Raw genomic sequence first — 27,551 nt, forward strand, 5'->3', positions numbered from 1 at the left:
CATCGTAATAATCGTAATAACACGAGGAAGAAACAGGAGCGTTTTACCAGGATGCATTGCACTGCCAACGTATGCAAACAGGAACATGGCTACCGGTTTTTTTTTTAGCATCTGACATTTAAAACTTTCTTTTCATTCTGTCTTGTAGACTTTGTGACAGTACGACGGGATTGAAGATAAAACCTTTCAAAGCGCCGTCACGGAGTCTGAATACTGAAAACAACGTCCTTGTTCCTATAATTTAAGGTAACCCAACAGGTAGCTAACGTTAGCGAAATCGAAAATCTTTTTAGTTCGTGTTTTCATTTTGTTTTATTTGTTCAGAAACTCAAAACACAACCAAAGGATGTTCACGTACTAGACATTTGTGCTGTCTAACATTTGTAAACACAGGAACAGATGTTGTGAGGAATGCAGTTCTATTGATGCCCGGCATTTTAAATTTTCCATACAATTTTTTGTCTATTTTACACATGTCGCCTTTTCTTTTGATCTTCTTTAACTTAAGTGTTTTTGTCAAATGTAAAATAAAATAGAAATATCAGAGTTTATTTGGAAAAACAAAAATATCTGTGGTGTCACAGAGAATTAGCAAACCTGACACAAAATAAATAAAGTAAAAGGAATAAATATTTTTGAAAACATTGAACATTCGTGGGGGTTGTAATCTGTATGTTATGAAACAACCCCCCCCCCCTTTTTTTTGCTTAAGATGTCATTAAAATGGATGATTTAAATTTAAATTAGAAAAAGAGTTGCACTTAAATGCTGTTTACTTTAAGCTTCTTTTCTTAAGGCGTTATATGTTGTACATATGGTTTTGAATGATAAAAAATAACAATAATAAACAGTAAAACGTATTGAAAACAGGATGTCAGACATAAACCAATATATTAATAGACTAATATGTCTAGCCTTCTAGGCAATGATCAAGAAAAAATATTTACAAAGGCAACATTGATTCATAACAATGTAAATGTGGTATACAAAATGAATGGCGAAGTGTGTAATGCAAATGTATATAAAACAGATTAATGAAATTGTGTAAATAATAAACAATTGTCCATTTTCAGTCAAGTTACAGGAACTTCCTGTTAAAGTGACTTCTTAGTTCTTTAGTTGTAGTGTAGTTTGTTTTTTAGTAAATTCTTTAGGTTTTCATTTTTTGTTTAGTCTTTTAAGAAATTGAACTTAATGAGGGTAAATTAGGGAACTGAATTAATTTAATATTTTGCATTTAATAATGGACACAAATTTCCAATATTAAGAATAACTATGGGTTTATCCTTAATACTTACAGATTACTTGTAGGTTTATGCCAATACATTCCTACAAGTGAAACCATTATTTCTCGAACATTTATATTTTTATTTATTTGATGATGGTGCGTCATTTGTTTGTTTTAACTTTGAATAAACATCACATTGTGCATTGCTGGATAATTAGGTTTAAGATGAATTGGTAAAAACTGTGTTTTCAATGAAAAATTTTAAATTTCTCTTTTTTTTTCATATTTGAAAAGAATCTATTTAGTGATTTAGCTTCCTTTTTGGGGGACCTTTGGTAATTTTGACCTTCAGAGTAGCATTGACTGCATCCTTCTGTCAGTAAATGTGGCTTCATCCACCTGTCTGTCATTCTACCTGTTTTCTTTGGGCTCTTTCCAGTTCTGCAGACTTTATTTCGTAGTTCTTAGCTTTTTGGTCCACCTTTTTCGTTTAGTTCATTTTTCAAAAAATAAGAAATTACTAATTTTAAATGAAGGGGAGTAGAAGAAATATATTTCATTATGTGAAAACAGTTTAATTTGCTCTTCTTTCTATTTACATACATCTGTTAAATGAATGAATTGTCTGTGAAGGTTCTCATTCGTCCTGGTGATGTTCTTTTGAATGTGATTCATGGTGTCTGGACTTAAAATCTCCCTTGACACTTTTCACCTATCATCTAAGTAGCTTCATCAGTCTGTATTAAATGAAATGTTTGACTCTTTTAGATCTGGTCATCATGGCAAGTCCGAGAACCAGAAGAGTTCTGAAAGATGTGAGAACCCAAGATGAGAATAATGTAAGTCCAGTGCTCACTTTTTCCCTTAGTAGAAACCAGCTAATGTTGTCCGTCACATGGCTTAGACCAGGGGTCAGGAACCTGTGGCTCTTTTGATGGTCACATCTGGCTTGCAGACAAATCTTTAATTATAAAATCATTTTTTCATTGGACCAGTCCTTCTCGGGCGCGATGCGATGCCAGAGGGGCGCACAGTAGTAGCGGTGCTTGGAGAGAGAAAAAAAATCTGCGCCAGAGATATTTCAGAGTTTGTACCAGCCGGAAACCTGTTAATTGCCGTACCTGCAACTGTGCACTCCCGTCTCTGAGAAAAAGCGCGCAGTTGCAGGGACGGGATGTGTGAGGCAGGGGGGGGGGGTAGTGGGCACATTGTCATAACTTAAAGCACGCAGCCCGTCACTCACTGCAGCGTGAGTGTGTGTTTGGCTCCACGTCTGCATGTGAGCAGTCTTTCTCACATCTAAAGAACATTCAGACCAACCTACGATCACATTTAATGTATTGAAGTCTCAACGCCTGCATGAAGCTGAAACTCACCACCTATCAACCAGCCTAGACCATCAGCAAAACCACACGGAACCAGAAATTGTATTAATACTAAGAAATACTCATCATTTATTAGCAACAGCATAACAATGTTATTAGAAAGAATCCATAAACTTATCGTACTTTAAAAGTGTTACATATTACATAATGACATCAAATGCACACATTCACTTGTATTTCTAGTTTTAAACATAGTGTGGCGGACTGAGTTTAACTGGGTGGCTGTTGGGTTGCGTTATAAGTTCCGGAGTTCATTGAACGCATCATGCAGAGATCTGATTGGCCCTCAGTTCTGTCGCTCAGCCTGTCGTTGGGGAGTTTGGACCAATGGGGTTCAGCTATGGGCCGAATATTTTTTATTTATTTTTATTTAAGCTTTATTTAATAGGGACAGTGCACATTAATGAACATCTATCAAACAATGATAGGCGTAAACATGCTGGATTATAGCAATGATGCTAATTTGCATCCATAGTCCCTAGGCAGGAAACATAAAACATGACAAAACAAAAGACAGAATCACAGATACAATAAGAACACAAGAAGGTGGTACATTATGAGAGTTAAAAGTCAGTGGCTACAGGACTGGTTTGCTTTCAGCCACTGCTTGAGCTGTGTTTTGAAGGTCTGTAATGTTTGACACTCCCTGATGTACAGTGGAAGACTGTTCCAGAGTTTACTGGCCTTTACAGAGAGAGCGTTTTGTCCAAAGGGGTTTTTCTGTATGGAACCTCACAGTCCCCCCGAGACGAGGCCCTAGTCCTGAGAGCGCTGTGAGCCCTTTTTTTTAAAAAAGTCAGACATGGGAGGCGGAGCAAGTCCATGTAACACCTTGTACATCAAACAAGCAAATTTAAAAATTTTTAAATTCTCAAAGCTTAACAACTTGTACTTTTTCAAGATATTACAGACATGGAATGACATTGGTTTTCTATATAAGACCTTAAGGGATTTTTTATAAAGTGATTCTATGGTTTTGCTCGTATTTACACCCGCCAAGGACCAACATGTAATACAGTATTCAATATGTGATAGAATCATTGAATGCAGAAACGTTCTAGCAGCTCCAAGTGTTATGAATGGTCGTATTTGTTTAAAATTATTCAAATTGAATTTTACTGTATTCGATATTTTTTTAATATGGCTCTTGAAGCTTAGAGTTGAATCAAGAGTCACACCAAGATACTTAAATTTAGAGACAATTTCCAGTTCCTGTCCTTCCAAAAATATACCTGAATGCTTGATGTCCAATGATTGCTTAGTGAACATCATACAAACAGTTTTAGTTGTATTTAACAATAAGCAAGATTTAGAAAGCCATTCATTTACAGGAACCAGAGCTGAGGTAAGAATAGAGGCTGCTTCATGAATATTTTTTGCGCTAGTGAAGATGACAGCATCATCTGCATACATTTGAAATTCAACATTACCACATGTGTTTGGCAGATCATTAATATACATAGAAAACAATAAAGGCCCAAGTATTGATCCCTGTGGTAGACCAACAGGGACATCTAAGAAAGTTGATTTGACACTGTTAATACAAACACACTGTTTTCTGAATTCTAGATATGATTTTATCCACTGAATTGCATCCATAGAAAAGTTGAAGTACCGTAAATTCCGGACTACAAAGCGCACCCGATTACAAGCCGCACCTACCCATTTTCACGTGTAAAATTAGTTTTATACATACACAAGCCGCGTCAGAGTACAAGCCGCGCATGTGTTAGGCGATATTGTCGTCCTGACAGATCACGGCCAGAATCCCAGAGTGAGTGCAATTCATTAGCACATTGTGGGTGGTTCCAGCTTTGCCTCTGGCTCATGTATTTGAGTGTATCGACATCTGTCAAACAGCATGGACCTCTATTCTGTTCACAAGTTCCTCAGTTATGGTGTTTTTATTTCATTTTTTTTTTACTTATTGACAATCTAGGTATCATACATAAAATTACAAACAGTAACCATATAATCAACATTACATCCCTCAGTTATGATGAGGAAATTTACATCCGCGATTCCACATTTCCCATGAGTCTTAGGGACTAAAGGCGGGGCCAATGCCCGGCTCGCCATACTGTTGTACGTGTTCCCTCCTGTCGTGTTCGGGTCAAATCTGACCGTTTTACAACTTATAATACTCATAAATATTATGTTTTACATCTGATTACCTCAAGACCTTATGATATCCTTCACACTGTGTACTTGAACATATAAAAGTGATGATCACCTATTTCATTCAATTTTGAGTGTTTTAATCAACCTTGTTACACCTGTGGTGTTCCCGGTCAAAAGTGACCGTCATAGGAAATGAATGGGTATCCAGAGTAAATTCATTCAACATACAGAAAACATCCCCATACACACTGCCCCAGCTCACTCACACACTCTCACACACACACACACACACACACACACACACACAATTTCTTTTGTGGGTACACATGTCTTTCTGCTTATGTGCCGATCCTCTCACGTGAACCAACTTCCTAATGATACAATGTATCATATGTTTACACAGACTAGACAGGTGTCTTTTATGTGAACCCATTTCTTTCCCACGCTTCTGTACCTATCACACGTGAACCACACCTTCCAGACTAATCAATGTATCATATGTTTACACAGACTAGACGGGTGTCTATTATGTGAACCCATTTCTTTCCCACGCTTCTGTACCTATCACACGTGAACCACACCTTCCAGACTAATCAATGTATCATTTTTACACAACCCCATACTATATATAGCTCGATGTTTGCCTTGCATTCCTTTTACTCTGAGCACAATGAGTAGACGACTGAAGCGTTTTTCTGTGGAAGAGGTTCTGGTCCAGGTTCTTGGGCATGATGAAGAGGGCACTGAAATTGAACCAGAGATAGAGGAGGATGTCTCGGAATTGGAAGACATCACAGATTTTGAACCAGACTCTGAGGAGACTGACCAGTCAACAGATGAAGAGGGAAAGGCACCTGAAGAACAGGCACCTGAGGAAACATTTCAGTCCAAAAGTGGACACTTGCTCTGGTCATCATCCCCCCAGGACCGAGGAGGTAGAGCGAGAGTGGAAAACATCATAAAGATGACACCAGGACCAACGCGTTATGCAGCATCTCGTGTGGATGACATCAAGTCCAGCTTCCAACTCTTTTTACCAGAGTCCATTGAGGGAATTATACTTGAGATGACAAATCTGGAGGGGAAGCGTGTGTTTGGGGACACCTGGAGAGAAATCGACCTGGTAGACCTCCAAGCCTACATAGGTCTGTTGATTTTAGCTGGAGTGTATCGCTCAAATGATGAGGCTACAAAAAGTCTGTGGGATGAAGAGTCTGGCAGGCCTATATTCCGGGCAACCATGTCCTTACAACAGTTTCATGTCATTTCAAGAATTATTCGATTTGACAACGGAGATACACGATCCATCCGCTGGCGAAATGACAAACTGGCTGCTATTAGGAATATTTGGGACAAGTGGGTGGAGCGCCTACCACTTATGTACAATCCAGGCCCTGAGGTGACAGTTGATGAGCGCCTGGTTACTTTCAGAGGTCGCTGTTCCTTCAAGGTGTACATTCCAAGTAAACCAGGAAAATATGGCATAAAGATCTGGGCAGCATGTGACGCCAGGAGCAGCTATGCCTGGAATATGCAGGTATACATGGGGAAACCTAGTACTGGAAGGGCTGAAAAAAACCAGGGCATGCGTGTTGTGCTGGACATGACAACCGGTCTCCAAGGGCATAATATTACATGTGACAACTTCTTCACATCACATGCTCTTGGTCAGGAGCTACTGAAAAGAAAGCTCACCATGGTAGGGACAGTGAGGAAGAACAAGCCTGAACTTCCCCCTGCGCTGGTATCGACCAGAGGAAGACAGGCGCTCTCATCACAATTTGCATTCACTGACACTCACACTCTTGTGTCATACATTCCCAAGAAGAACAGAAATGTCATCCTGATGAGCACAGTACACAAAGACGCCGCTGTCAGCACCACAGAGCACAGGAAGCCCATGATGATCCAGGACTACAACAAGAATAAGGGAGGCGTTGACTGCCTTGATAAGCTTACTGGTACATACACCTGTAAGCGGATGACGGCTCGCTGGCCTGTGGCACTGTTCCACAACATCCTGGATGTGTCAGCTTTCAACGCGTATGTGGTGTGGACAGCAATCGACCCAACCTGGAATCAGGGGAAAAGTTTCAAGAGGAGACTTTTCCTCGCAGACCTGGGGAAAGCTTTGGTGACTCCTCTTATACAGCGACGGCAGCACATTCCCCGCACACCAGCCTCTGCCAGTCTGGTTAGGAGCATGCGCACTCCAGCCCCAGCCGCTGCCCTGGCTGCTCTCCCCCAACAAGGACATTGCCAGAAAAGGAAGCGTTGTGGCCTCTGTGCCCCTAGAGACATCAAAACGAGCCTGACATGCTGCAAATGTAATGCTTATGTTTGCAAGGCCCACTCTGACCTGAGTGTCACATGCCACTCATGTGCATGAATACACACACAAACACACACACACACACACACACATACCCACACACACCCTGTTGAGTTTGGTGTTTGGTTTCCATTTATTTTTTGTGTTATATGTTCATTTTGTAGTTCATTTTCAGTGCCCAATTGTATTTTCACTGATGTTATTTAATGTTTACATCTACAAATTGTCGTTAGACACTACTTTTAAATGTTGTTCTCAACTAAAGAATGTTTAATAAAAAAATTGGTGGTGAAATTTCTTTTGTGTGCTAATTTAAGACCAGTTAAAACAGACCGGTCAATTTTGACCGGGAACACTAAAGTAGGGGGCTGAATGCGAACACGACCGGAGTTATTAAGAATGAGTATCAGCAGTGCATGGAGGGGTGAACGGGTAAAGCTCTCCTTCCGCTTGTGTCGCGGCAGCGTTATGGGAGTAACAGGACTGGTTAAAAAACACACCGGTAAAATACAGCAGCGGCGACTGAAAAGCGCGCGCCTCAGCGTGATACGTGCGCCTCAGTGCGGCGCGTGCGTCAGAATTCAGAAGCCTCTGCACTCCGCGGACGCCTCTGCGCTCCGCTCCCGCCCCGCGTGCTCCTTGTCTCCCCTTCCTATCTACTCCGACACCTCTGGCCAGGGCTGCTTCAAGGAGGAGCACTTCGTCCCCATTGCGCCGGTGAACGGAGCAAATCGTTTCTGTGCAAAGCAATCGGACTTAATACTGTACGTTTTGTGTATGAGGGGTGGATGCGTTGTTACGTGTTGGAGCCTTCAGACTGCCATCGGCCCCGCAGCTCAATCAGCAGGAGAAGATGTCTCCAGCTCACACGGAGGCTGTGAGTTTTTCAAAGCAAAATTCCGCTTTTACGGTTTCCTTAGAAACCGTAAATGGAGTGTAAATTCAGTCCATGCGCTGTTCTCTCCGTCACGCAGCAAACTGGCTTTTCCAAACCCGTTGGTGACGGTGGACTTTTTTACGCTGCTTTCAACGATTGCTTTTAACTTGAAAGCTTCATCATATTGTAGCGGCGATCACGTGCACGTTGGGTCTAATGGCCCCAAAGGATTCTGGGATGCGGCCGGGCATGCGTGTTTCATTTTGTTGAACCATGACTGAAGTGTCTAAGACCTGAAGTCAAGTCCATGCTGTTTGGCTGCTTAGAGGTGTGTTGAATATAAATGTCTTGTGCTTGGTGTTAGACAAAGAATACAAACTATTCACTGAGTTCGAAAGTACGTACATGGCGGCCGCTAATTAAATCCATAAATTAGCCGCGTCACTGAATAAGCCGCAGGGCTGTAAGCGCAGGAAAAAAGTAGCGGCTTGTAGTCCGGAAATTACGGTATGTTAATTTAGACAAAAGAATCTCATGATTCACTGTGTCAAATGCCTTTTTTTAGATCGAGAAATACAGCACCGACGCAAGGATTAGAATCCAACATGTGTTTGATCTTTTCTATAAATAGACAGTTTGCAAACTCTGTTGAATGATGTTCACGAAAACCAAATTGCATTGAATAAGGGAAATAGGAGGGCTGGTGCGAGAGGAGGGAATATAAAGTTGGGAAAAGCTCTCTCGACGGGAGAGATTCAGAAGTTACTGAATTAGTTGTACGGCGTTGGTTGCGGTCTACAGTAACCAGAATGAAGAACCTTAAAAGAGGTTAAGTCTCCGTGCCTCAGTGTGGGAAAGGGACACTACATTATTGTATGGCTCTTTCGACATTACATTTAAAAATATGTGGCATTTATGGCTCTCTCCGCCAAAAAGGTTCCCGACCCCTGGCTTAGAGCTTCTGTTTTATTTAAAGTCAAACAAGATAACAGCATTTTCTCCCCATATCATTTTCTTTTTGAGTACCATTTGAAGTAACTAGTATTTAAAAAGTGTTGAGCAGGCATTGGTCAGTCCTGGAATCTCAGCAAACACTGTATATGCACTAATCGTCTACTTTCTCTTCTCTTTAGCTTTGCTTTGAGTGTGGGGCTTTTAACCCTCAGTGGGTCAGTGTAACGTACGGCATTTGGATTTGTCTGGAGTGTTCTGGAAAGCACAGGGGCCTGGGGGTGCACCTCAGGTGAGAAGGGGTTTGGTGCTGCATAAACATCAGATCCTCGTCCTTTATGTTTATTTTGATTCTTATTTGTCAGTGGGACCTCCAAATCTACCAGATTTTCTATTAATATGCTGCAAAAGCACAGTAAATATTCAGCTGTAAATACTTGATTGAGGTTCAGATTCAGAACACTAATAGACACTCAGATTACTCTATTTAGAAGGCTTGGGCGTTTTTAGTGTTTGACTGACTGTGATTGTTTTCCTCCTCTGCCCATCTGCAGTTTTGTGCGCTCAGTCACTATGGACAAGTGGAAAGATATCGAACTTGAAAAGATGAAAGCAGGTGGAAATGGGAAATTTCGTCTGTTTCTTGAGCTTCAAGATGATTATGACCCCAACTGGACTTTACAGGAGAAATACAACAGCAAAGCTGCTGCGCTCTTTAGGGACAAGGTTAGACTCGCATGTTTACAGATTAAAATACACTCTCCCTTACATGGTTCTCATTTTGCTTTATTTTGAAAATTACACTAACTTTGGTGAAATTGTCTACTTTTTGTTTTCTTGTTAGACTAAATAAAACCAAAATGTGTTACGACAGGTTGCTACGTTAGCAGAAGGGAAGGAATGGTCCATCGAAACATCTTCGGCCAGAAACTGGACCTCTCCTCAACCCAAGAGCAGCCAGTTATCCTCCACTCGGTAATCCAGACAAAAAAACAACTAACATTGCAATTTTTAAAATATGGAAATGGAAAAGCTAAATGGGTTGAGTTTATTTTTCCTTGTTTAAGGCCTGTAGGACCTGGACGAAACTCAGCCAATTCTGGTGACAAGGCATTTGAAGACTGGTTGAGTAACGATGTAAATTCTTATCAGAGGTTAGTTTTCCTTTTTTAAATTATGTATTCCTCAATGTTAAAAAGAAAAAAATAGTATGTAAATTGTTTTTTTTTTTAGTGGAGGTGGTTACAGCGGCAATCAGGAGAACCGCTACGTTGGGTTTGGCAACACGGTCACTCCAGAGAAGAAAGAGGACGACTTTCTGAATAACGCCATGACTTCAATTTACTCAGTAAGTAACACTTTTTACTAGTTTATACCCGGGTTCCTAAACTTACAGTCGATAATTGTTTATAATATATTGTTAATAATATAAAAATAATTCTGATTTTATTTTCAGGGCTGGAGTAATTTCACAGTCGGAGCCAGCAAGTTTGCTTCTATTGCCAAAGATAATGTGAGTGTGTTTACATAAAAAAACTAAAACTGAGTTTATACACTAAATTGCTGAATCACCAAGAACAGCAATAAAAAAGTTGAAGCAATTATTTATCATTTGCTTTCACACAGACAACCAAACTGGCAAACCAAGCAACTCTGAAAGTAAGAGTTCTTTGGCTTTAAGCTTCTTATATGTTTAGTTTTTAACCCTTTTTAATGTCGCTCTCTCTTTAAAAGCATGATGGTAGAAAAAAACTGTAAGATGGTGAACTTCAGATTTCTAATCCCTGTTGTTGCTACTCTATTTGCCCTCTCTGGATGTAGTTAAAGGGTTATAAAGCACCCCCAGAACCGGTAAAGCACTTTGTTAGGTGCATGAAGTCCTTTTTTAAGTATTTCTTTTTAATCAATTAATTTCTTGCCCATTTTTTTTTTTTAGATTCATTTTTATATTTCTTAATGTTGCTGAAAGTCTGTCAGGTGTTTCTGCTTGTTGCCACAAAACATTACTCATCTTGTGTCTGTTTTAAGTTGGATAAGCTCTGAAAGCCATTTTTGTTATTTTTTAAAGGAGAAAGATTAAGTGTTGTCTTGCCTCTACAAATACAGGTACATCTCAAAAAATTAGAATGTTTTGTAAAAGTTCAAAATGTTGTCATTTTTAAAAGTGAAACTAAAAAATATATAGAATTATTACCAATTACAGGTCTTCATTTCTTCTCATTTTGATGATTTTGGATCATAGATAATGAAATCCTAAAAATTTGTGTCAGAAAATTAGAATATCAAATCAAATTAAAAAAGCATCTTTTAAGTGCAAATCTGCAAAAATTTCTCTGCACTAAACAGCGGTCGGGCCTTATTTTGCATGAATATGCATCAATATTCTGTGGCATTAGGGCAATCAGCCTGTGTCATAGGTGGAATAGAAGCCCAGGTTGCTTTGATAGCTGCCTTTGGGGCATCTGAATTGCTGGGTCTGGCGTCTCTCACCTTCCTCTTGACCTGCTGGAAAATGAAATCACCATCATCACACTGCTTGTCAGCTAAGGTCAGCTTGAAGAGATCCAGAACTTCCTGATAGATGACCGCATTAACTGTAGATTTTAGAAAACCGCGTGGATAAACACAATTGCAAGACTCAGGAAACCTTTGCAGAAGTTTTAAGTTATTTAACAGATTTGGATGTGCCACTAGTTTGATCCAATTTTTCACAAAGTTCTTAAGTTCTTATAGACTAAATTTTAGATTTTTATCCCCAAACTTTCAAGACATTTTAAGATTTTTAAATTGTTACATATAAAAGTTTCACTTTCTTTTAATGACTGACAAAAATGGATGAACTTTTCTGCTCTATTCTAATTTTGCAAGAAGTACTTGTACTGGGTTATCTGTGTCTGCATGGCAACTTTTTTTTGAAACCGCTAAAGAGCTCTGAGGGGTGTTATGGTAGAAAATAATTCACATTGTTTCTATGAACTTTCCATTTAATCCTGGATTATATTTTCAGCCCGTAGTAATTAAAAATTCCCACAGGAATTACGCAGAAGGGGTCATTTACCATCTGGGTTGTATTGTTCAACAGAAAAAGAACAAATAAAACCTGAAAAAGATGTTTTACAGTGAGAAGGAAAACACAAATGTGTACTCTTTAAGGTTACAGATGAATTATTTTGAAAAGTTTTGAAGAAATTAAAGCTTTAAAGTGTTAAAGAAGAAAAAGTTCTCTTTTGGAGTTCTTAGATTGTAAACATTAATTGGTGAAACGGATCTTAGAAAAGGATCGATGCTTCGGTGCAATATAGCTTTTCTTAGTTAAATAGCTGAATTAACATCATTTTATTAAAAGGCTAAAATATGCTTTTGTTTTGAAGTAACACTAATTATCATGTTAGCATTAGCAGAGAGAGTTTTTTCCCTATGTGACTGTATTTCTAGTCTATTCAATAATCTTCATGATGGACACATAAGGAGCTAGAACCTGGCCTTAAAGAGAGACTAGTGGCTCCTGCGGGTTCTAGCTTGGAGCTCTGTTCTCTTTCTGCTGAAACTGGCTGTAGAGAACAGATCATTACTTAACTCTTTGGCTAAAGTGCCTGAGTTTGTGTGGGAGGTTGAGATATCCTGCCTAAAAATAATCTGCTTTATCTCGTTTCTGTGACTCTGGTGCCGCTCTGACTGAGGTGCATCCAGCAGGGTTAGCTGACTTCTGAGGAGAAACGGCCTCTTTGTGTGCTTATTTTGTGCCATTATATCCCTGTCAGAGCTGTGGTCTCTGACTGAAAGGCTGGAAAATGGAAAATGAGTTTCCCTCTCTTTATGATTTTTGTGATAAACTTTGCGACTTGGGATGACGGCAGATCTTATATGAAAGCAGACTGTGTTAGCCACAGTTTGTCCAAAACAAACGCCTCGTTTTTGGATGGTTGCATTCATTAGTGTAGTTAACAAGCGGCCCTGTTGGGTTTCAGTCAGTGGACCAGATTTTTAGTGGCAACTTAGTAATAAATGTGGGCTGTTTTACATGGAAAAGGTAAAAATGCCTGTTTTTAAACTGTGCTCCTGCACAAGTTAAACCACGTTTTTATAAACTATCTAGAAACATGATATCAAAATTATAACTGGAAAAATTAATATAAGAAATTAAAAGGTCAAATATACTTAAAAACTGACACTTTTATGAATCCAAGTCTCTTTCTGAAGATGGAAAATACTTGTTTTTTTTCTACTGTCACACCCTTTTCTGTCTCTTTCAGTGTGACGTTCGATGAAAATGCTTAGTTTCTGCAGCTAAAGAAGAGCCGCTCGGTGTCATGTCTTAATGTGAATGTTAAGCTGTTTCAATCAAACTTTCTTTTCTGACTTCCAACTAGGCAACTGAGTTAGGACAGACATTAAATGAGAATGTTATCAAACCCACACAAGAGAAGGTAAAATGAATGTTTGAAGTTGTCAGTTTGGTGGTGGGATGCAGTTCTTTAAATGGAAAATAACAACCAAAATGGCTTTAGATGTGAATGTGCTTTTTCCCTCTGCTGCTTGTCTTTACCACTTTATCTCCTTTATGCCAGCCTACATTAAACGACAAGAGCATGCTTAAGCCAATCTCCACTCACTGTGCCAAAAATAAAAGTTGTCTTTAATGCGAAATTGTCTTCAGATGATTCAACCTTGTTTAGGGACATGGCTTGGTTGGATTCCTTCAGATCTTGTAAAGCTTTATTTTAGTCTTTATGAGTTTAGTCTGCACAAATAAAAGCTGTAATTGGCAAACAAGATGTCCCTTTTACCAATTTTAATTCATCCTTTTGCTTTGACCTGAATTAGTGGTGAGAAGCTGGAAGGTTTTGTCAAAATGTTTTCCCTTATACTAAATGTTCCCTGAATTTTTGAAGGGCTAAAGCCTTCTGCTTAATAGAATATCTTTTTTGTTGATTCTGCCTCAGTTTTGAAGGCAGGAATGACGGATTGATGATTTGCTTACAGTATTTTAGTTTATGGGAGTGGTTGTCTATGAAATCTTTAGGTTTTACACACAGTTGGTTTGAATGTGTCACACGTTCAAGTGGCTTTTAAAGTTGATAGACTTGACTTTTTGTGGTGGTAAGTGGAGTAAACACGTTCTACTCTGGTAACAGAGAATCATGTTTTGATGCTCTTTTCAAGCAAAGTGAGACTTGAGAGACCAGCGTGTTATTTTTTTGTGTTTTGCTCCATACAAATTGCTCCTTTTGCTTGTTCTATCCAAAGGAATCAACACACTTGTCTTTCAATGTAAAGCTGGCATTAAAAGTGTTCACAGCCCGTTTCCCTTTTCTCTCTCATCCAACTGTCTTTTGCATTTGGCTCTAATTCTTTCCAGAAAAAGGCTCACATTTTCTATGAAGCAAACTTATTGGAATGTAGATTTTTTTGTTTTTTCTAAATCTTAAATGTGGCTCATCCAGGTGAAAGATGGCAAATTGCTAGATGAAATGGCAGTCAGCTTCTCTGGGATAGCAAACAAGGTAGGATAGGCAGACCTCTGCCGAGCTCGTCTGACGCAAAACCAGTCTCCTGAACAGAGGTCATCAGATCTGAATGAAGGCTGACCTAGTTTGAGACGAGCCTCTCGGTCAGCAACGACTTTTTTTGTCCATTCGAGGAGACTGGTTTTGCAGTGTTGATGAAATGTAAACAATGCTAATATCATGTTGTTGTTTTTTTTCTTGCTGTCGTTAATGTTGTGGCGGTGAGTACTGCTGTAAAGTGCAGAAAAAGTAGGGATTTATGTTTGTTAAAGGAAAAAACATTTGTAAAATGTTTTGTTAAAGACCCACTCTGATTGTCTTTTTATCTTTTGGAAACCTTCCCAGTGGTCTTATAATTATGATTATACCTTTTTGGCTGAAATAAAAAAAAAACCTTTGTTGTTTTCTAGGACATAGTTTCTGCAGAGTGGCAGTAGTTCATTAGAAATTCCTCTCTGAGTTGTGGGCAGGACTGTTGGTGCAGAGGTACCCCACCACCCTTCCTTGCCCCGTTGCTGAGAGCTCGGAGCAGGGAGCTTGTGGCCCGGTCATCTTATTTTCTACGTTACAAATAAAATCATTTTTTAAACTATTTATTCTTCTGCTCCTGATTAATAACAATTTGAATAAAGAAATACTCATAAATGCAATTTTAATCTTAATTTTTTTTAATGTATGTCCTCCGTCATAAAAAAATGCCACAAGAATATGTTACAAACACCAAAAACATGATTGTCATCAGAGTGGGTCTTTATGCTATCAGTAAACACTGTACAAGTAAAAAAAAAAAAAACCCTCTTCAGGAAGTCATCTTTAATTATTATTTTGATTCATTCATGTGTTCGACACATTCGCTGGTTTTAAGACGTGCTTTTTCTGACTCAGGTTCAGGGAGCTGGAGCAAAATTGACAAACCTCTTCTCCGGAAAATCAGAAGATGGGTAAATATCACAGTGTCAACAAAACAAATCTCTTGCCAGCAGTGTTTCATTTATCAATGCCAGATTGCAATAAAGCATTTCCTTCATCTACTTCTGTTCAGAACCGGTGCAGAGAGCTACCAGAACATGGATTCAGCTGAGGGGTATCAGAGCAGTTCCAACAAGCCAGTGTCAAAGGACTTCTGGGAAACCTTTGGTAGCAACACTTCCTTAAAGGAGAAGAAATCTCCCAGCAGTGACAGCTGGACCATCCCAGATAATTCTGCTAAGAAGAGCTCAGACAGCTGGGACAATTGGGGTTCAGAAGGAGCGTCTAACAACAAACACAGCACGGAGGAGAGCTGGGAGGCCTGGGACAACAGCTGGGAAAATGCCGATTCTAAGACGAAGAAGAGTCCGACGAAACCTGAAGAAAGTTGGGAAGCTGCAGACTGGTAGATGGCAAACTCCTAAATAACATCTCACCTCTTCCTATTCTCTGTCTCTTCACCTGTCTCCTCCTTTCCCGCTCATCCTGCTGGCACTTTCAGGAAAACATCTGCATCATCTCAGCCCCTGTTTTTTTAAGTTCTTTGTTTCTCCATAACTTACTTACAAAACAATCAAAGACAGAAATGGATTAAGCTCTTAATAAAAGGAAGAAATGAAGCTGTTCAGAGCTACAAGTCACTGTAAGTTATTTCCATAAAAAACCCAACTGTATGTAAAATGTAAACTTCCTTGAGGTACCTCCCAAATATAGTTCCAGAAAACAGTCTGGGTTTTATGAATGAAGCAAGTACTGTTTAGGTCATTGCAGATAATGGCACGCATGAAAGAAAAATACTGTAAATTGTTGTAAATAAGAAAAACTGGACTAAATACAACCTGCCCTTTTCATTTAATTATGTCCCTTTTTGCAAAAATGTTTACATGTTTTGTAAAATTCATTTATGCCAAACTTTACTTTGCAGCTCATTCTAATCTGCAGTCTGTTGTGCTGGAGAAATGTACGAGTCCTTTTTGCAACATTGATTAGTCTTTTATAATGAAAAATAACATTGGAACCTCTCTGATTAAGGCCTTTCTACAGCAGCTTATGTGTTTGAGATGTTCAGAAAGATTAGAAAGCTACTTTGGCTCGTGTAGTACGAAAACTATTTTTTTATAACAGCATGACGGGGCAAGTAGTGCTCTCTGGTTGGTCTGAAGTAAAATATTTCAATTAAAATGTACATGTAGGTGCAGTGTTACCCCTCAGTGAGTCAGTGGGTCAGCATGCTGTCTTTCTCTTTAAAATTGATCAGAGTCAGAATTAAACTGTGATTCTAAAACTCTTAAAGTGTAAATATCTACATATAAAGTCATTGTTTTCTACATTTCCTACACTCATTGGAACATCTTTATTAAGGTTCATATTTTAAATTAGTTAAAGCTCTCAAACTGTTTTCAAACTCATATTACACATCTTAGATATATTATAAAAAGCAAAAAACTTTAAAATTTGATCAAAATGATTTTCCTTTTTAAAGTATTGGTATTTGGTTTGTGGAACTTATTTTCTTCTTGGCCCTTTTCAGTATTACTCAATAAAGCTTAAGCTGAGAACTATTTACTTGTACTTTTGATAGTTTATTAAAAACGAAAAGCAAAGGAATGATTGGATCCTGTACTGATTGTGTTTGCTGGCCAGTAATCTTCAAAGATTAACTTGATGGAAAATTCATTCAGTTCTCGTTGACCTCAGGATGGAAAACATCTTTCATTCGCGGCTTCGATGAGTGACACATAAGTTCTGGGAGCTTTATTCCATTTTTTTTTCTTTACTACCTCTTACAAGTTTTGTATTTGCTGATTGGTTTTCAGAGGAGAACCTTTTTCCACTCTTTTCACTTGATTCCAGGCATTTTTTTGTTCAACTTTGTGGGGTTTTTTTGAAAAAAAAAAAAAAATTTGAAAGAAAAAAAAAACAGAGCAGCAAGGTTACAGTGTTTCTTATGTAATTAAAGTACTGTGCTGTAAAAATAAGTTACTGCTGTAACGTGTGTCTTGCTGAAACCGCACTCGTCATCCTGTACGGTCCAGTGTGAAGAGCCTTAACTAGCTGTGTTTCTGTTGCTGCTGTGTTAGCTCGTGTGACAGTGATATGGACGTCCATCCATGAATCTCCAATTTATCCCCAAACTGTCTTTGCATCACTGAGGCTTAAAAGTATGTCGGCCATGTTTTTTTTTTATGTATGTTGAAAGCCTTTGAGCATTGATAATCTATTACTGTCAAGCCAAACCTAAGCAGTTAGTTTTCTGGAAACAAAAAACAAAGGTTTTATTGGGTTATTTAATTTACATACTCACTACAAAATGAAAAACACCGTAACTCTTCATATAAAATTTATTTTTATTTATATATATACAAGTATGTGTTTTTTTTTTTACTTCATCTGGATTCACTTTCCCAGAGCAGCAGTTGTGATTTTGTGCCTGTAAAACATCTAAAATTGGATTTATCTGTATGTCTATGAAACAAATTATGTGAGAAATGCTATTTTTGATGTCATGCATGATATATAATGTGGATCTAAATACATGCAGTTGTTTCTTCAGTGAATTGAAGTTGTTTGCTTGAAGTCTCACCAGCAGCCGCCCGTCTGACAGAGTGAGTCTGTGATGAACCCAGCTCAGTGCGGAGAAAATTCCTGTTCATGTGGATCCTATGAAAAATAAAAAAATGTATTGTGAATGGCATTTATTTCCCTTATGTTTTATTTCTCTTTTTAAAGATATACACAAAGATCCACCTTAGATCGCCTTTAAAGGGCCTTCATCATGCTATTCTTAAGTCTTTCAGTAGACTATATGATAATATATTTACCTTTGGCATACTAAATAACAATTTTTTATTTAATATAGTGTGAGGAAGACTTGCGATATTAGTGATCAATATTGCGATGACACTTTAACTTGCGTTACATGAAAAAATAGCAACACATCCAAAAACATGATTTCCATTTCACTGCAACAGTTTCATTTAAAGAGTCAACCCTTGTCTACATAGGAGACGAGCATCTAGCATAAAAGAGCTCCATCCAATTGGCCAACAACGTGAAGGCCTCCATCCGATTGGTCAGATGCATAAAGGGGTTTATTAAATACGTCAAGCTGCCATAGGACTGTTTCAGCACATTTAAGGTAACCATTTATTGCAATTTTTGCAGTCTTTTGTGATATTTGTATGGCACAGCTTGATATTGCGATAACGATAAATTTGCGATTTATTGTGCAGGCCTAATATTGTGCATATAAAATGAGAGTTTTTAACGATCACTGGAGAAAGTGTGTGTGTTGGCTTGGCAGTGCAGACTCTTTCTGAAAGGGGCTGGTCCTCACTTTGTGACATCACAGTGTGAGGACCCACTCGTTTTGGTGGATTGGGGGGGGGGGGGCTGGTGCTCAGAATGCAGGATTCTAGAGGAAAACTCAGAGATGCGTAAATTGATCAAAATTTGGGGTTGTTTTTTGTGAAGAATTAACATTATAATACACTTAAACGCGTAAAAAGTTGATTTATGACATAGGAGAGATTCTGATCTCAATGGGTCTTTATTTGGTTAAAAAAGCAGTACAGAACATAATAAAAATAGTGAGTTTGAGTGATAGGGGAGCAGGGAGAGGCAAACTCCATATTTCTTCCTAAATTGTATATAAATAAAATTGAATTACATAATAGATAGCTACCCTCATTCATTGCCAACTTTCCATTTTTAAAGGAAAATAAGGGCTCAGTTTTCTCATTGTTTTGTATATCAGAACGTTTTCTGCGTCAGATTTAATTATAAAATACTATAACTATCTTATAACATAACTTTATTGAGAATAATTCATTTTTATGAATCAAACTTAAAGGAAAGATGAGTAAAGTAATGGCTTTTAGATTACACAAAAACCATTACATTTGCAGAATTTAGACTCTTAAGAGCCAATCACAGGGCTAAACAAAAATAAATAATGCTCACAATTCCGAAAAAGACAAACTAAAAATAATTCCTATGAAGAGAGCAAACCAAATATCTTCATATATTTTTTGGGGAGTTTTAAACTAATTTCTGCTGAAGGGGCGGTTTTATGATGCGCAGGTACATAAACTATGCATCAGACATTTGGGGGGAAACGACCTTTTGCTAGTGCGCATTACCAAAGGAGGAAGGGTCTCATTCGATCGCAGACGCTGACATTTTCGTCGTGTCCCGCCCACGAGGCGTGGAGTCGTGCCTCCTCTCCACAAGTCTCGCTCCGGGGACAGAAGGAGACCGGGAGGACCACCGATGGCTCTGGCAGCGCGTGAGTACCACCGACTCATGACATTAGCCTCTAATTCAACCCTAAAGGTGAAGGCAGGATGCGTCATCCGCCTCCAAATACCGCCTTACATCCTACCTGCAATGGAGAGGAAGACAGACAGAGCAGCCGTTAGCCGCCTATGAGGAGTTCCAGACACGGGGAGAAAGAAAATGTGGCCAGTTTACCAACTCTTTGCATAAACAGCTATGGCTGCAAGTTGTGAATCTTTTTTATTTTTTTCCTGTCGTGTGTTGTGCTGCAGTCCTCCTTACGTGAAGCACACTTATCCTGTGGAAATATAACTTACCTGCCGCTGGCTTTCCCTAGAAACGTGTGACGACGAACAAAATTACGGATTTCCCAACATGCAGCACGGTAACTGTTGCCGAGCCCCGCGCGCGCATTTTTCTGATGGAATATAACTGTTTACAAATAACCCCCCCCCCCCCCCCCCCCCCCCAAAGAATAGCCGGTTTACTGTGAACCACCATAGGGGGCGCCATTGTTCATGATCAATCGGTTTCGGAAAGTTAAGCGCTCCAGTTTTCCTGTATGAATGTGGTTTCTAATCCCTCCGCTTCGAGGGCAAACCGGAGAGAAGAGCGTTAAAATGGCGTCAGAAGGATCCGTGCGTCGGTGAAAACGCGAGGAAACGGCTGAGGTCAAAACGAGTCTTTTCTGAGGCCACACTGTTGAATTTCTTTCAGGCTTGGAAGTCCTCTGTAGTTGTTGCTATGCTACCGTCACAGCGCACGCAGCCAAATCATCAGTAACTGGTCTCAATGAAAAGTCCCCTCCGAGCGGGAAGCCAATCATCAGACGCGAAAAATCAAGCAGTTCTCATCCCAGCAGATCGAAGACAGCAGAGGATGATGGGTAATATCAAACAAACGCCCTCACGGTTCTGCTTTCGGCTCGGTTCTTCTGGTTTTGAACCCCCTAAACGGTGGAATCAGACGGCCTTGAATTTTGAAAGGCCTCCTTCATCAAATCCTCATCTTAAACCGCTCATAGACATTTTTATTTCCCTCTGAGTGGGGATTTATTACCTCTGAGATTTTGTAATTTTGGGGTTTTATTTTGTTTACATATAACTAGTTTTTACACAACTATAGTTGAGTAAAAGGTCATTTATAATATGCCGCTTGCATGCCAAAAGTTGTCATAAAATATGCATAATCACAACGTGCAGCACATGTAACATAAACATAGCATCATATTGTTAATAATATACATACATTATTGTCATATTCATAATATAATTTAAGATTTAAAAGTACTAACCCGGCATCCATGTTGTTTTTATATGCATTTAATCCAAAATAACTGTTTTATATAAATCCTGACGTTCCCTTAAAAAATGTACAGTCAAATTCTTAAATATTACAAAGTCACCAGTTCATGTCTCCAAAAGACTTTCTTTTTTAGTTATTGAACTGAGTTTCATAGTGTTTTATATAAAAAATGATTGCATTGTTGATGTTTTCATAAACTATTTGTTTCTACTACAGAGTTACAAAGAAAATGCTTCATTTTTAACAGATAACATCCTGCATGTGTTCACTGATGTAAGTAATGTATGTTTATGCAAAAGTGAAAAAAAAAAAAACTGTGAAAATGTCTGAAAAAACAGAAGCTTCGAGATGACACAATGAGGTTTTGAAGGAGGTTGAGTCTGTCAGGTGTTTGGAGGACGTCAACACCCCTCAGTTCTTCATGCCAGGTTGACGTTAACATCTGCCGAGATAACCCTCGATCTGTCTCTTTCAGTCCGCCGAGGCGGCTGAGTAATCCCGAAGAGTCGGAGATCAAAGTTTTCAGGCAGATGCATTATTCATAACACACTAAACCCGACTTTAATTCAAACGTTTGGGACGAGTGAAGCATCTGTAGGAAATAAATGTACTCAGAGCATCGGATTTATTGTAGAAAGATAATCGTAAATTCTCCACCACTGATAATTCTCGTGGGAAATTAGTTTCAGGCTGATTTTAGTCCCATCTAACAAAAACAGGGATAAACATATCCTACTAATTGTTATTCTCAACCAAACACAGGGGTTTTATTCTGAAAGCAACCTGGATTGAAGGCGCAGAAGCTGCTTTTTACTCATTCAAGTCATTTGTCCAGCTTTTGGGTCGGCGCTCGAGCCTTTTCTGTCAGATCAAAGAGGTTTGTCACTCTGAGTCAGCAGGGACTCTTCCAAATCAATCTTTATTTTGTGTTTTTTTAGCTGTATTGTTCTTTTATTAACCAGGAAAAAAAAACTTGTTTTGGTTTGCAATCGCTTTTTTCCCCCAAAAATAATAAAAAAGACTTTTTAAACATTCTATCAATTAAGAAGTGTATTAGTATGTATTATTTGACAAAACATAGTTATTACAGTTACTTTTTTATTACAAAGTGATTACATTTGTGCTTGCAGGGTAGCCAACAGGACTTTTCTGACACACTCTGACCCTTCCTGCAGTTTTCTATCAGGTAATCCATCATCTCTGATTCATTTCAGTGGAATCGTTTGTCTGACTGACAGCAAATCATTAAAGAAAACATGAAATTCACTTTGTGAGAATGTTTGTAAAGCTTGTAGCCACATGTTATTTTGCTTAAATCTTTATTGCAACCATGATATGTCAGTTTAACTCAGATTAAATGGATGGACACTAACGAGTAGAGATGCTTTTTCTGGTGTTTCTGAAAGGCTGGAGACGATCAGACAACCATGCCACCTCCAGCAGATATTGTCAAGGTTGCCATTGAGTGGCCTGGTGCCAATGCTCAGCTAATAGAGATGGACCAGGTCGGTATTTATGCAAACAATGTTTAGATTCTTTATTCCTTTATTACAGAATACATGAAGTATAGAAAGGAGAGGAATTCAAGTTAGTTTTATTGTAAGAAGAAAGTTCCTTTAGTTCATATTTAGCTGGCAGAATAAAGGAATGAGTTCACTGAAAAATAATCATCTTTAGTGCTGTATCTTTAACTTTTTTCAAATGATTTTAATTCTTTTAATTTTCTTTTTTCTTGCAGAAAAGGCCTTTGTCCTCCATTGTTCGAGAAGTATGTGATGGGTACGTTTAAACCACACACTTCTGTGGTTAAAGATCAACACTGTGTTTTACATGGGGTGAATGAACCAGAATCAACTTTTTCATGTTTTTTTTCTCTGGTATCATGTATTCTGACATGTTAATCCTGGTCATATTCAAGCCTCCAGGTGACACCAATTTAAAAAAAAATGACCCGTAGTTTTTTATTTACATGTTGCATGGTCTAAATAACTATTCTTCTAGTGTTTATTTTCCTTTCAAGATTAAATGATGGGCCTTTTATGAAAAATATATAATTCTGTTTTATTGTGGGTCCAGAAAGATTTAAAGTATGGACAAGGAGGTGTGTTTATTATTGTGGTATCACAGTACAACTGATTTGTGTTGTTCAAACATTACTGAATACGAAAAAAAAGGGTTCTTAGATTAAATCCAGATGACAAGGAATTTTGCTTTGAGTTGCAAAAACATTTAAAAGGAAAATTTGCCCTTTTTTAATGATTTGATTTGAATTCTTCGCCTTTTTTGGCTCTTTTATATAAAAGCACAGTGGATCACATTCACTCTCTTTTCAGCAGCAGTCTATCTGTTTATTTATCCATTCATCTACCCATTTGGAGATTTGATGCCACAGTTCCTTCGACTTCACTTTTAAGCTCCCACCAGAAATCTTTGTTCCACAGCCACACAGCTTGCCTTCAGGGTAAATTTGTCTGTTGGGAGGAACCGTCTCCGTACAGGCAGTCATGCTGCTGCTTGTTATCTTTCAGACACTTCTGTACAGACTTATTGTGTGTTTGTTTGTGTTTCCAGCTGGTCTTTGTCAGGCTCAGAACAGTTTGCGCTGCGTTACGCTGATGGTCCTCAGCTCTACATCACAGAGCAGGTGAACTCATTTTTCTTTTCTTTTTTTTTCATTTTGAGCTGAAAAATCGTTAAAAGTTAAGTAAAAACGTCTTTAATTATCTTTCAGAGCCGTGGAGACATCAAGAATGGCACCATCCTTCGATTAGCAATTTCTCCAGTGAGCTGGTTTTCTTCTGTTTTTAGGAAAATTTGAGCTTAATGCATATAAAAGACAATATGGTTCCCATTTATCCAACAGTTTTAAACTCTGCCTTTGCATTATTGTAGCATGACATGTCTGTACTCATAGCAGACATCAACTTTTTGTTGTTTGCATGCAATTTAGAGTTATTTTATAGCCAAAAATGAGACCACTTAACCCTTTTCTTTAGACAAACCCAGTCAGCATTTCACAGCACCGCACTACTTTTTAGGGTTTTGGAGGAGTCAGTGCGATGTGTTGTGTTTACTGGTTTTGAAGGGAAATACTATTGTGGATTTAAGTTTTCTGCCTTTACGGGTAACATTTCCAGAATTGTAAAGTAGCGTATAGTTTTCCTGAAAGCTATGAGTGTTGGAACATTCCAGAAACAAGTCTGATGTGACACACTCCAAAAACAGGCCTCTCATAAGTTAGAACGTCACACCCCCCACGGGCAAATTTTCTTCAAATAAGCAAAAATATCTGCCAACAGGGTTAAGAACTTACCCAGAATTCTTATTTGAAGAATACAATTCTAGTCACTCAGGCAAATTTACTTAAACTACAGTTATTTTTCTAAAGTAAGTGACTGTTTACTGACCTAGGATTCAGTTTTTTGCAGTGCCGTGTCAGAGCGAAGGTGAACCGCATCCAGACCGTGATGCTTTTTGACTCCCAACAGGCTCGTGCTGCGCGTCAGCTCCTGGAGAGGATCCAGTCCCACAGCATAGATGCTCGCCTGGAGGCTCTGAAAGAGCTGGCCAAGCTGTCTGCAGACCCGACCTTTGCTGCAGAGTACATCAACATGGAGGGCATTGGGACTCTGGCTCGCCTTGTGGAGAGCGGCACCCAGTGAGGCCTAATCTTGTTTCTGAAATGACTCATTCATGCTTTACTTAAAAAAAGGTTTTATTGTATCATTTGTTATGAGATGCTGCAATTTATTTCATGTTGGTTTTTCTTTTAAAAATCTCTTTGAATGTCCTTTTTTTTTTTTTTTTAGCTTTGGGGAGATGTTGGCCTTCACTCTCACTGCCTTCCTGGAGCTGATGGACCATGGAATTGTGTCCTGGGATCTCATCTCCATCTCCTTCATCAAACAGGTACATCCTCTAAAAGACATCTTGGCATTTTAAAGAAACGGCCCCTCTGCTTCTGTTTTCAGAATTTCAAGATTCTCTAACAAATGCTTTCTATTCAGTCTTTTTCTTTAACTGTTTGACCTTTTTCTCTCTGAAATGCCAGAAATTCATGCTGTCGCTTAGCAACCCTCCGTTATTTGGAGGTTCTCCATTTTATGTGGGCATATTTTGCAGTTTTAACAGTCACCCAGGTCAATTCACAGAGACTCGATGTGATTATTTTTTATTTACTCCCAGCTGTTTCTGGTTTAATCTGGGTTTATACACTTTGAATGAAACGGAGCGGATGCAGGCAGAACTTTAGCCTTTGCCCCCGTGGCGCTTTTGTTGTCTCCCAGATTGCGGGCTACGTGAACCAGCCGATGGTGGACGTGTCCATCCTGCAGCGCTCTCTGGCCATCCTGGAGAGCATGGTGCTCAACAGCCACAGCCTCTACCATCGAGTGGCCCAGGAAATCACCGTGGGACAGCTCATCGGGCACCTGCAAGTGTGAGCACACACACACGCACAGGGGCTTCTTGCACTCTGAATTGGGGGGGACGCTGTGGGATTATTTTAGCAATAGCAGAAATACTTTGATGTGCTGTTTTGGAGTTAAATAAATGATAATTAAGAGTTAATTTTTGAGTATTTTGTGCCATTTAAGCAATATGAAAAGACCAAAACTGTCTATAATTTGTGTTTTTAAACGTTCATAGATAATGAAAGAGCATAAAATAGTAAACCATGAGCCTTAACTGTGCCAATTTGTGCCAGAACAGGCATTTTTCTTTCCTGCAGTTATTCCTGTGTGTGATACTGTCTATGAAAGCTGAATTATTGTGCCATGTTTGTAGAGTAGCTCCTAGCGTGTAGCTCAAACGTTTGTGGAGCACGATGCTTCTAACTGGTTGTTGCGCTGCTGGATGCTTTCCTCAGGTCAAACCAGGAGATCCAGACGTACGCCATCGCTCTCATCAACGCTCTTTTCCTGAAGGCTCCAGAGGACAGACGGCAGGTTGGTCGCTGCGCCACCTCAGGATTCTGCATTATAAGGGTGACAGGATGCTCGAAGTAGATGGATTTAACAGGAATACTAATGTCCCATCTACATATTATGCTCTAAAGTAATCTATCCATATGTAACACACTGCGGATCCTCTGGTGCCTGAGAGCTGCAGAGATTGGCTCACTCCGGTTGCCATGGTTTGCAGCAGTGGGATAGTTTCACATAATCACTAAATAGTCTGTTTGCAAGCTGTCATGTTGTGAATTCTGTCTGACAGTTCTCCACTGTAATGCTACCTCCCTCATCACAGCACCTTCCCTCTCTCTTAGTTTGTGCATCTGTTGTGTTGATGTGTGTATTGTGAGTCAAATAAACCAACATGGAAGAACTTTACATTTTAAACAACATGGTTCCCTTTTACAGAGGACATTACACCTGTACGCCCATGTAGTAGTAATATCCATCTAAACATATAGCACTAACATAAAGGAAAGATTGCCATTTGTCATCTCACAACATAACATATCATAAATATGCAGAAGGACTGGGCGTGCTGCAGAAATTGTGTCTTTCTTCTCATTTTCCAACCAAATATATAACCAAATATCCTCATATCATCTCATTGTCTTACATAAAACTCTTACAAACACGTTTATTGAACAGTTTTTCTTATTATAATTCAATACATTTCTCACGGTTTTGCCATTTTAAAAGGTACAACTTCCTCATAGTGTTGTCCTTCCATGATTATGTCTGGTTTAGGTGAGCATGGAGTGACAAAAAATGCTGAAAAATGTTGGGCATCGTCAGCGGCAGACCTTTTTTTTGAGCAGACACTCCTGGATCCAGCATTAGAAAAAGAAGAAAAATGAAATGGCAGATACGATTGACCTTTTCATGATATTGTTAAAACACTGGGCTGCAGTTTTAAAGCATATTTTGTCCATGAGATGAAAGATTTTCTTCTACTCACTCTTTTTGATCTCTTTCTGTTTATACCATCTTTATTTAACTATTTTACGTCGGAAAATCAAATCAAATATTCAGTGAAACCTCCCGCATGCACCGGGAAGGGTCCCGTGTGAGGTTCAAATCTGTGGTGACGGTTAATCGCGCCCTTGACTGTCCCCACAACCACGGCTGGATGAAGCTCGTCTGCTGGACTTTAATATATGTAGTTGTAGATTTAGATAAGTTAATTCTTCTCTAAGAGTTCTGGTAAATCGCCTGTCCGTCCTGGGGGAGGATCCCTCCTTCATGTGGGCACCCCTGAGGTTTCTTCGTTTTTTCCGGAATCCGTTTTTTTTGGGAGTTTTTCCTTACCGCGAAGGGGGGTCTAAGGGCAGGGATGCCAGTATAGCTTAGTCAGTTTGTTAGTTCATTTTAGTATTTTTCTATTGAACTCTTTGTATTCGTGATCCTTTTGATTTCATGTTTTACTTCGAAGCCCATCGAGACGACTGTTGTTGTGATTTTGGGCTATACAAATAAAATTGAATTGAATTGAATTGAATTGAATTAATCGACATTAAGTAGAGCTTCAGGATTGGAGGAAAAGACTTTCAAAAGATCAACTTCTTCTGCAGAATGCAGTAACATTCATATTTAAATTCAGAATTGAAGTTTTATTCTGAGTTGAAAATCCACATTTTGTTCTCTCT

At 38.9% G+C, this 27,551-nt stretch overlaps 2 protein-coding genes and 1 long non-coding RNA gene across 12 annotated transcripts in view; 2 read left to right on the plus strand and 1 right to left on the minus strand.

Moving 5' to 3' along the window:
* The first annotated feature begins 26 nt into the window (after positions 1 to 26).
* On the plus strand, positions 27 to 18,065 carry arfgap1 (ADP ribosylation factor GTPase activating protein 1). 8 transcript variants are annotated; one of them, XM_011475506.3, is made up of 15 exons: positions 27 to 69; positions 149 to 246; positions 1,997 to 2,067; positions 9,077 to 9,186; positions 9,449 to 9,620; positions 9,769 to 9,869; positions 9,962 to 10,048; positions 10,128 to 10,242; positions 10,351 to 10,407; positions 10,521 to 10,553; positions 10,716 to 10,745; positions 13,265 to 13,321; positions 14,339 to 14,398; positions 15,287 to 15,342; positions 15,444 to 18,057. In XM_011475506.3, the coding sequence occupies exons 3-15, from the start codon at positions 2,008 to 2,010 to the stop codon at positions 15,778 to 15,780; spliced, it is 1,275 nt and encodes a 424-aa protein (XP_011473808.1). In that variant the 5' UTR covers positions 27 to 69; positions 149 to 246; positions 1,997 to 2,007; the 3' UTR covers positions 15,781 to 18,057. The 8 variants fall into 8 exon arrangements, with proteins under 8 accessions (XP_011473808.1, XP_011473809.1, XP_004069187.1 ...); XM_020703512.2 differs by lacking the exon at positions 27 to 69 and having other exon boundaries at positions 76 to 258; positions 15,444 to 18,065; XM_011475507.3 differs by lacking the exon at positions 14,339 to 14,398 and having other exon boundaries at positions 49 to 246; positions 15,293 to 15,342; positions 15,444 to 18,065.
* On the minus strand, positions 17,251 to 20,103 carry LOC101156488. The gene is made up of 3 exons (XR_177383.4): positions 19,966 to 20,103; positions 19,513 to 19,754; positions 17,251 to 18,031 (listed from the first exon to the last, which is right to left on the minus strand). It is a non-coding gene; the product is annotated as an uncharacterized LOC101156488 (long non-coding RNA).
* The window catches only part of LOC101156647 (engulfment and cell motility protein 2), a 20,263-nt gene continuing 12,268 nt past the window's right edge, over positions 19,557 to 27,551 (plus strand). The window contains exons 1-11 of one of the 3 annotated variants that reach the window (XM_020703509.2): positions 19,581 to 19,658; positions 20,366 to 20,534; positions 22,084 to 22,139; positions 22,360 to 22,458; positions 22,692 to 22,732; positions 23,525 to 23,597; positions 23,685 to 23,735; positions 24,442 to 24,611; positions 24,763 to 24,862; positions 25,240 to 25,391; positions 25,821 to 25,899. In XM_020703509.2, the coding sequence (XP_020559168.1) occupies positions 22,381 to 22,458; positions 22,692 to 22,732; positions 23,525 to 23,597; positions 23,685 to 23,735; positions 24,442 to 24,611; positions 24,763 to 24,862; positions 25,240 to 25,391; positions 25,821 to 25,899 (744 nt within the window). In that variant the 5' untranslated portion in view covers positions 19,581 to 19,658; positions 20,366 to 20,534; positions 22,084 to 22,139; positions 22,360 to 22,380. Of the gene's footprint in view, positions 19,659 to 20,365; positions 20,535 to 22,083; positions 22,140 to 22,359; positions 22,459 to 22,691; positions 22,733 to 23,524; positions 23,598 to 23,684; positions 23,736 to 24,441; positions 24,612 to 24,762; positions 24,863 to 25,239; positions 25,392 to 25,820; positions 25,900 to 27,551 lie in introns of all 3 variants that reach the window. The other 2 variants (XM_011475511.2, XM_011475512.2) reach the window with 2 other exon arrangements.

The sequence above is a fragment of the Oryzias latipes genome, chromosome 5 (genome assembly GCF_002234675.1).
Source record: "Oryzias latipes chromosome 5, ASM223467v1".
Lineage (NCBI taxonomy): Eukaryota > Metazoa > Chordata > Actinopteri > Beloniformes > Adrianichthyidae > Oryzias > Oryzias latipes.

What these genes read in the sequence shown, in the direction of transcription:
- arfgap1 (XM_011475506.3), top strand. Translation starts at nt 2,008, where the DNA reads ATGGCAAGTCCGAGAACCAGAAGAGTTCTGAAAGATGTGAGAACCCAA. An exon ending in CAAACCAAGCAACTCTGAAA is followed by an intron (nt 10,554 to 10,715) that starts GTAAGAGTTCTT and finishes CTCTGGATGTAG; the next exon opens with TTAAAGGGTTATAAAGCACC. An exon ending in TCTCTGGGATAGCAAACAAG is followed by an intron (nt 14,399 to 15,286) that starts GTAGGATAGGCA and finishes TTTCTGACTCAG; the next exon opens with GTTCAGGGAGCTGGAGCAAA.